Below are 8,148 nucleotides of genomic sequence, written 5' to 3' on the forward strand. Positions count from 1 at the left end.
AATGTTTCATCCATACAGGGGAGGATGTTCTTGTGCCTGCTGGCAGCACATTATCGATGGACAAAATCATGCTTGTATGGAAAAAAGGCTGCTTTGGCAAAATAGAGGAGAGTCCCCTGATGTCTCTAGAGACACCACCTTCATTCACGGGCGGATTGGCGGCTGGCGGGATGCTTGTCTGCCTTCCCGGAGGGCCGGGAGTGGCACCCGATTTAATGGGAGGCTCCCGGCCGAGGGTAGGCAAGTATGGTTCACAACTGTCTGTCAGTGGGACAGTTCCATTTTTCTGGGACTGTGCCATGAATAGATACGCACGGCATCTATTCACAGTGTAGGGGGAGCCTGGGGACAGCCCAGCATCTCTGAGTGCGCTGGGCACGTCCCCACAGTGACGTGAACAGGGTGTCAAAAGGCTCCGCCCCATTTCCCAGAGGCTTCACCCCCTTTCCATGAGACTCCGGCAGCTTTACAGAACTGAGACCCTGTTTTCTGGGCATGCCAAAGCCAGTAGCTGCATCCTTGGATGCAGCTTCACTGGCTCCGTTAGTGTGATTTTGCCGGACATGGTGAATTACCTGAGAGTTACTCAGATGTCCAATGGTCGTGCAGTTGATCTAATGACTGTATGTTGGATGTGCTTATTATAGTAAAGTAAATATCCTGTAGATTACCAGATCAAAAATGCTGTTCATGTAAAAACAATAAATAAAAGTCTTCATAAGCAGGTGAATAACTGCTCTATGCTACAGTATGCAGACACACCCCATTAATCTTTATTACACAGATCCACTCAAATCTTGCTGTATAACATTTTGGAGTGGTTAGTGACCATTACTGTAGGGTATAATCTCTAGGCTTGTTACTTTGTTCAATATTATATGTTTGAACAGGGCCGGACTGGGACTAAAAATAGGCCCTGGCATTTAAAGAGCAAACAGGCCCAACTCGCGACAGCATCTGGCTCCTGGCATAGACTCCTCCCCTTATTATTCCTGGCCCCTCCCACTTCTTAGTCTATGCTCTTACAAATATAATAAATATTAGAACAACATACAAGTACACATCATTCTCTATTTTAAAAATGTAATACCTACAACAGAGCTCGTCCGGCAGTGGATTCAAACATGTGCCATTGTCAGACGTTACTGGTGTAGGTCACACACTGAGAAAAGGGAAGGCATTTTAGTAAATGACCAATCCCTAGCTTAGTAGTTGAACAGGATTAGATAGTGTTCACTGTAGGAATTGTTTAGGGCAGAGTTGCTGAACGCAGAAGACACTTCTGTGCACACCAAAGCAGAGCTGTAACTACAAAAGAGCGTTTGTGCCGCAATCCACAGGTGAGCAAAAAAATCCAGGTGTGGTCTTGCTGGGAGGGTGCGTAACCACATAGTAGTACCCCCAATTCAAATTATGCCACATAATAGTGACTCTTAGTCATATTATTATTATCCTCTATTTCTATGGCGCCATAAGTGTTCCGCAGCGCCTTACAAAGTACATAAACAAATAAGTGAACAAGAAACCAGTGACTTACAGTACAATACAGGACAAGTATATGCTGCATTAGCGATCATAGCGCTCAAAATAAGCATCAGGAAGTCCGCAATCAATTGTTAGAGCTCTTTTGAGGAGTAAGAAGTAAAAGAAAGTATAAGGAGAAGTTCATGAGGGAAGAGGGTCCTGCTCGTGAGAGCCTACAATCTAAAGAAATTACTCCACACAGTAGCGCCCCTTCATTACATTATACCGCACAGTAGTGTCCCTTATTCATATTAAGTCACACAGTAGTGTACCTTTTTCAGTTTACGTCACACAGTAGGGTCTCTTTTTCACGTTACGTTACACAGTAGTGCCCAATAGTCACGTTATGTCATCAAGTGGTGTCACTTAGTCACATTACACCACACGGTAGTGTCCCTTCATCACACTACACTGCACAGTTGTGTCCCTTATTCACATTACGTCACACAGTAGTGTCCCTTTTTCACGTTACGTCACACAGTAGTGTCCCTTATTCACACTACACCATACAGTAGAGCCCATTCACATTATGCCACCCAGAGCCCATTCACTTTATGCCACGCAGTAGTAGTGCCCCTTATACATTTTGCTACACAGTAATTCCCCTTATACATTATGACACACACAATAATGCTTCTTATAACACATTATGCCACTCACAGCAATATCGTGGCATCTGCAGATGGCGTCTGTCAGCAGATCATGAAGTGTCCGAAGATGGCATTCAGTCCATCCAGTCAGCTTCTCGTCCGCCCTTGCCACGCTTTTCATCCATCGGCCAGCCGTGTCATGACACCACCGCAGCCGCACGTGACACTCCAGTGACTCCACCTTGTCCTCAGCATGGTGTCACCGGGCAATCCTACTCACTTAATTTTTACAAAAGCAGAGGAAAATGAACATTTTCACCTGCAATTGTAGAAATTAGGTTTTTGGGCCATTCATCAAGAAGGTAAAGCAGTAGATTTCACAGATATCTCCTGTTTACCTTCCTCTCTTAGAATGGCCCGCTGTCCCCATACGCTCTTGTGCGCATGCGTGACCCGTAGGTCACACATGCGCACTTGTCTCCTCTGAAAGGAACAGTGAAACACTTTGGGGAGACAGCTGATTTTCGGATCAGCTGTCTCCGGCTGGAGCAATGATGAGTTGCTCCGACACTCGCGTAGCGTTAGAATGTTAATTATCAGGGTCCACTCAGACCCCGATAATTAACATCAAATAGACCTCTAAGAGAGGGAAAAGGGTGAGGGAGAGAGAGACAGGGAGGGCAAGAGAGAGAGGGAGGAAGGGACAGGGAGGGAGACAGGGTTATGGTCCGTACACACGTTGCGATTTAAATGAACGATTTGAACAATAACGATATCGTTACCGTAATCTTTAAAATTGTTCTTTTAAATGGTCCCTACCAACTTACCGTCAACCAGCGATGCGCGGCCACATATGGACGATAGCGATATCGTCCATCGGACGTGCATGCCGGTCAACTTGCTTGATTTAGAGCAAGTTACTATAGGAACCAGCGATCGATGACAGTAGATCGCTATAGTAGTCGGTAAGTTGGTGGTGTGCTGGATGATCGATACTGATCATCCAGCATACCAGGGAGGGTGCATAACGGTCTGCCAGCGATATCGTAACGCTGGTAGATAGCTACGTGTGTACGGACCATAAGAGAGGGAGGAGAAAGTGAGAGACAGAGAGGGGAATGCAATTGCAGGCGAAGGGTGTGAATTGCCGTTGCCACGGCGTTTAAACGCCGGCAACGGCAGCTCTTCTCGCGCCCTTCGCACGGTCAACCCAATGCCCGAAAGTGCTCGGTACCCTATGGGGTAGCGAACACTTTTGAGCAAAATCCCGCTGCTGTAAAGTGCTGCAGCTGCCGCACAGATTCGACCAGGCGAATGTATTCGCTCTTAATTGAATTCCCCTCAGAGAGTGAGATAAAGGAGGAGAGAGGGTGGGGGAAGGGAGGGGGACAGGAGTAGTGGACAGAGGGCCTGATTCAGAGCCGCTCGTTTGCTCCGAGCGATGTTCGCACATCTGCGCATGAGTATGGGTCGTAATGCGCATGCGCCAACCAGTCATTGCGGTCAGAAATTGTGCGCTCGCAAAACAGCGAGGGCCTGCTAATTTGAGTGACAGAATGAGGCGTTTGTGGGTGGTAACAGGGGAAGGTGCTTGAAAACGGGGAGTGGAGATCCGAACGCAGGCGTGCCAAACGGTCAAAACGGGCGTTTAATGGGAGTGCATAATTAGTAAGGGAGTGTCATCGATCACGTCACTTGGTTGTCTTTTAGCCTGAACTGCTCGCATTATTGCGGGAAGTAAAACCTACCACAAGCACTGCGAGCAGTTCAGACACCTTTCGATGTACTCGATTAATCTAATAAATAGCGGAGATGACGTATGATGCGAACGGCCAGGGGGCGTCTTTACAAAATAGCGAGTGCATGTTTCGTTTGCTTGCTCAGACATAGAGGCATCAACAGACCGCAAAGAGCGAGCGCTCAATTTAAATAGCCGGCCCCTTTTTCTGAACGACCGTTCGCAAATAGAGTCCGGCTCTGAATCAGGCCCAGAGAGAGCAGTGGAGGGAGTGAGGAAAAGAGAGAATTGAGAGGAAAGGAGTGTGTGCACGCTCTCTAGGAAGCACAATTACCTCAGGTACCAGCTTTCTATAGGGGGCGGGCACTTCGCGGCATAAGGCCCCGCCCCCTACTCACCCGCGAATCACGGCATTAGTTAATCAAAGGGGGCGGGGCTTCCTAAGAGCCGCAATCATCATTTGGTTCCTGCTGCCGTGAGGCGGGAGCCAGTCGGGGGCGTGCCTATGATCCGGCCCTGACGTGGCCGCACATAGCAACAGAGGAAGCAGGGCTGCCGGGCTGACAGCCTGCTTTCTCACGAACATCCACATGCCCGGGTCAACGCTGCCCGGGAGGGGCTTGGCTCCGGCCGTGTCATGACGTCATTACGCAATGACGTGGCCGCGCATTTCAGAGCATGGCGCCGCCCAGGAGGTTGCTCTCCAGGGTAAGCCTGCGCTATGTCAAACCGGCCCTTGTGGCATTTGCTAGAAGTGCCCGATTGCCAGTCCCGCCCTGTGTTTGAACATAAAGCTCCTCTTGACTTGTCTTGTTATTACACAAGTGGCCAGGTCTTAGAATAGTGTAATAATTAAACAAATGGTGGGGTCATGACCTTTCAAGCATTCCAGACAGTGCACACTCTGGGGTATATTTACTAAAGTGCGGATTTTTAGAAGTGAAGTTGATGCCCATAGCAACCAGATTCTAGCTATTATCTTCTAAAAGTATAATCTGGTTGCTGTGGGCAACAACTTCACTTCTAAAAACCCGCACTTTAGTAAATATACCCCTCAGAGTACTGTCACAAGTGAGCTTTCTGTCGGTTGCTCTCGCACTTTCTATATGAATCAGCGGTGAGTATGAGTAGTGGATCAGTACCTATTCATCCATGACATTGTAAAGATTAATGCGGCCCTATGGCTGAAAGTCGTTAAAGATTACTGGTAAGGTAAGTAACAAAGTATTTTAGTCACTGACTAAAGTGATAATTCCCATGACCAGCCCATTACTCTGCAGGTCAGCATTCCGGGAGCAGCCGGAGAGGACATGTTTTTTTCATTTTCGGGGGGGGGGGGGAGACCAGACAATGGCCGACATTAGGCCATGCCCATTTACAGGAAACCCCAGCGATTCGCGGGTCCGAGGGGGCGGGGCTGAATGATGCAATTGACCCCTTTAGCCACGCCAACTCCACAAGGGCCCGCACACGTCTTAGAAAACCTGCCCATCCTACCCACTTCACTAGGAAGTGAGCGGGATGTGGGAAATACGCCTACTCTTTCGGGGGTGCGACGGGTTACCCAAAAAATCGGGAGCCTCAAGCAACTCCTGCGAGAGTAGGTAAGTATGAACCAACCTTTTAAAAAAAAATAAAATAAAAATAAATAAGCAAAACCATTTAACACAGAAGAAAAATACAATGAACCGTACTGTTGTTTTCTTTGTCCATGTCAGAAATGTTTACTGTAAGTCAGAACTACTCCCTACATGCTTCTATATGCTTGTAAGCCATTGACACTGATGAATAAATAGTGTCACATTGTAATCTCCTTTCACTGTGTACCTGGCACTGTTAACGTGGCCACGCACTTGTTGATCTTTATGCTTGGTGATATCTCATCTAAATTAGCCCAGTTGGTGGTCGGGCCAATTGGCCGGCTACTTTTAAGCTGTGTACACACCTATACAATCGTCAGCCTGTTCTTGCGATGTGGGTGGCACAATCCTTTTCTTATGATAGTATGGCAGACGGGGTTCGAATGTTGTATGATTGTATAGGTGTGTACGCGCGTATCAGCACTGTGGTCGGGACTTCCAATCGGGGATGAAGTCGATCAAACCGTCGCATCGAAAGAGTAATCGCAATGGTGTGTGCCCAGTTTTACAGACCACAATGGTTCCTATTACAGCTTTAAAGGTGGGTACACACTGATAGATTAATCAGCCGATATAGGTCTATAGTACATGGGCAGGTGTGTACAACCGATGTGTCTGCGAACAATCAGTGCTGCGCATGCGCCGTTACGTTCACAAAAGTGGCGCATGCGCAGCACTGATTACAGCTGCGGTAATTATAGTCACGCAGGTAGTGCGGCAGCTTTCACTAAGCCGTGTCCCCCTGGGCAATGCAGGAGTTCTGGGTGTGACATAAAATAATCCAGTGCCAGCTCTCACCAGTCATTTTCTTGGAACGTCACTGGCTCATCAGTGAAAGGAGATCTCCAGGCTGCTGACAGACAGGAAAAAAAAAACATGTGACACCTACACCACAGATATAGAGATATATATATATATACATACACACACATTATATACTGTATATAATGACTGAAACTAAGCATCAGCGCACACAGTGTTAAAAACATTAATCTGTTTACACAACAAAATAGATAATAGGAATGTGCCCGGCCCAAGGTCAGATAGTAGTTCCAGGTGTGTCCACCCAACAATACACTTTCACTGCTGCCTCCCTGTATGGAACTTTTTTGCAAGTGAAACATGAACTAGAGACAGAAGCTGTCACCATCAGCCCTGTAATCATACATGAAGCAGAGAGGGACAGAGAGCATAACACCGACACAAGAGCTACCGTAATTGTATCATCTCCAGACATGTGAAACCAAAGCGACAAGCGGACAGGATAGGTCACAGGAAAAATACACAGGGTCCATTTGGAAGGTAACAAACACAGGCACCTAGACATCAGAGGTTTCTAAGAAGGCATGTGCATAGATAGTTGTAGCCACCAGCAGACAGTTACAAGAGACACCACTATTACCTGCAGCCAATGTTCCCTTCTGTACTATGCTCGCAGTCTGGCAACCACAGCACCTGTGAGGGGAGGTGCAGGGGGAGGGGGCAGAGGACCAGGAAGTAACTGTTACCTGTATAGAGTGTATGTAGCAGTATTGCTCAATGAGTGCAACGCACATAGGCTCATCTGTGTGACTCACTATATTATATACACATGCACGTGTATGGCTCTGTATTGCTCCTTACGCACACCATTTCCAGCTCTTATTAAGAAAAAACCATGCATAAGCAAAAGGCTGTTTTACCATACATGCAAATTAGAACCTAGGGTAGTACAGAAATAGGTTTATTAATGCTAATATTTTTTATTTCCATTTTAATATTCTTTACCAAACGTCAGTAAAAATAATGCTATTTAGGAGATGTTCACAACAGTGCAGCCGGGTAACAGCACTCTGCCTGGTACTGGTGTTGGAACTGGTTGTAATCTGTTGTTCATGTTCCCGGATAACGTCATGGAAAAGATCTTCTCCAGTTGGGAGCACCTGAATTGCATACTGAAAGGGTCCAGGAGGAAGACCGCACACCTAGGAGGATTTAATAAATACATTTACTAAGATTCCAGTCTGATCGAGTTTTTTTTTTTTTTTAAACTCGATTTGCCTCGCCAAAACTTGGGTGATTTTCCCGTTTTTAAACAATCACATTTACTAAGAAGTGAGTTTAGCTGAAAGTAAGTTGGCCGATGGTGAAGCAGATCGAGATTTTTCCCCCGAGTAGCAAGTTTAGATGAGATTACTCACCCGAGATTGCAGTGTTTTCTCTCTGCAAAACTCTCCCGAGCTAGCAGACTGCACATATCAGTGAGATATGTGAAGACTGCTTGTGTGGTCTACCTGTTAAACAAGGGTTAAATCTTAAAAAAAAATTACGTAGGATCCCCCCCAAAAGCATAACCAGCCCCAGACTGTTCAGCCAGTCCTGGTTCCTAAAATTATGGGGAACAAAACGAGTAGGGTTCCCCAATAATTTAGGAACCAGCACCTGGCTGCAAAGCTGGTTTTAAATATAGGGGAAAAAATGCGTAGGGGTCCCCTATATTTAAAACCAGCACCAGACCCAAACCGACCGGGGTGTAAAGCCACAGCCAGGAGACCCTATCAACGGGTCTCCAGGGCCAAAGCATTAACACCATAAGCTGGTCAGCCCAAGCCAGGGATCTCAGGGAAGGTGGAGACACCCCCCAAAACCACAGGCTTAAGCTGAAGACCGGGGCTCT

The 8,148-nt window shown here is 46.9% G+C and overlaps 1 protein-coding gene across 8 annotated transcripts in view; it reads right to left on the reverse strand.

The window, feature by feature from the left end:
- Positions 1-7,031, reverse strand: part of SIGIRR (single Ig and TIR domain containing) — a 41,176-nt gene extending 34,145 nt beyond the window's left edge. The window contains exons 1-2 of one of the 8 annotated variants that reach the window (XM_088458119.1): positions 7,001-7,031; positions 6,291-6,345 (exon numbers count right to left, since the gene is read on the reverse strand). In XM_088458119.1, coding sequence (XP_088314245.1) covers positions 6,291-6,297 — 7 coding nt within the window. In that variant the 5' untranslated portion in view covers positions 6,298-6,345; positions 7,001-7,031. The other 7 variants (XM_088458121.1, XM_088458116.1, XM_088458115.1 and 4 more) reach the window with 7 other exon arrangements.
- Positions 7,032-8,148: the final 1,117 nt, after the last annotated feature.

This window comes from Taudactylus pleione, unplaced genomic scaffold, assembly GCF_031769625.1.
Source record: "Taudactylus pleione unplaced genomic scaffold, aTauple2 ptg000810l, whole genome shotgun sequence".
NCBI lineage: Eukaryota > Metazoa > Chordata > Amphibia > Anura > Myobatrachidae > Taudactylus > Taudactylus pleione.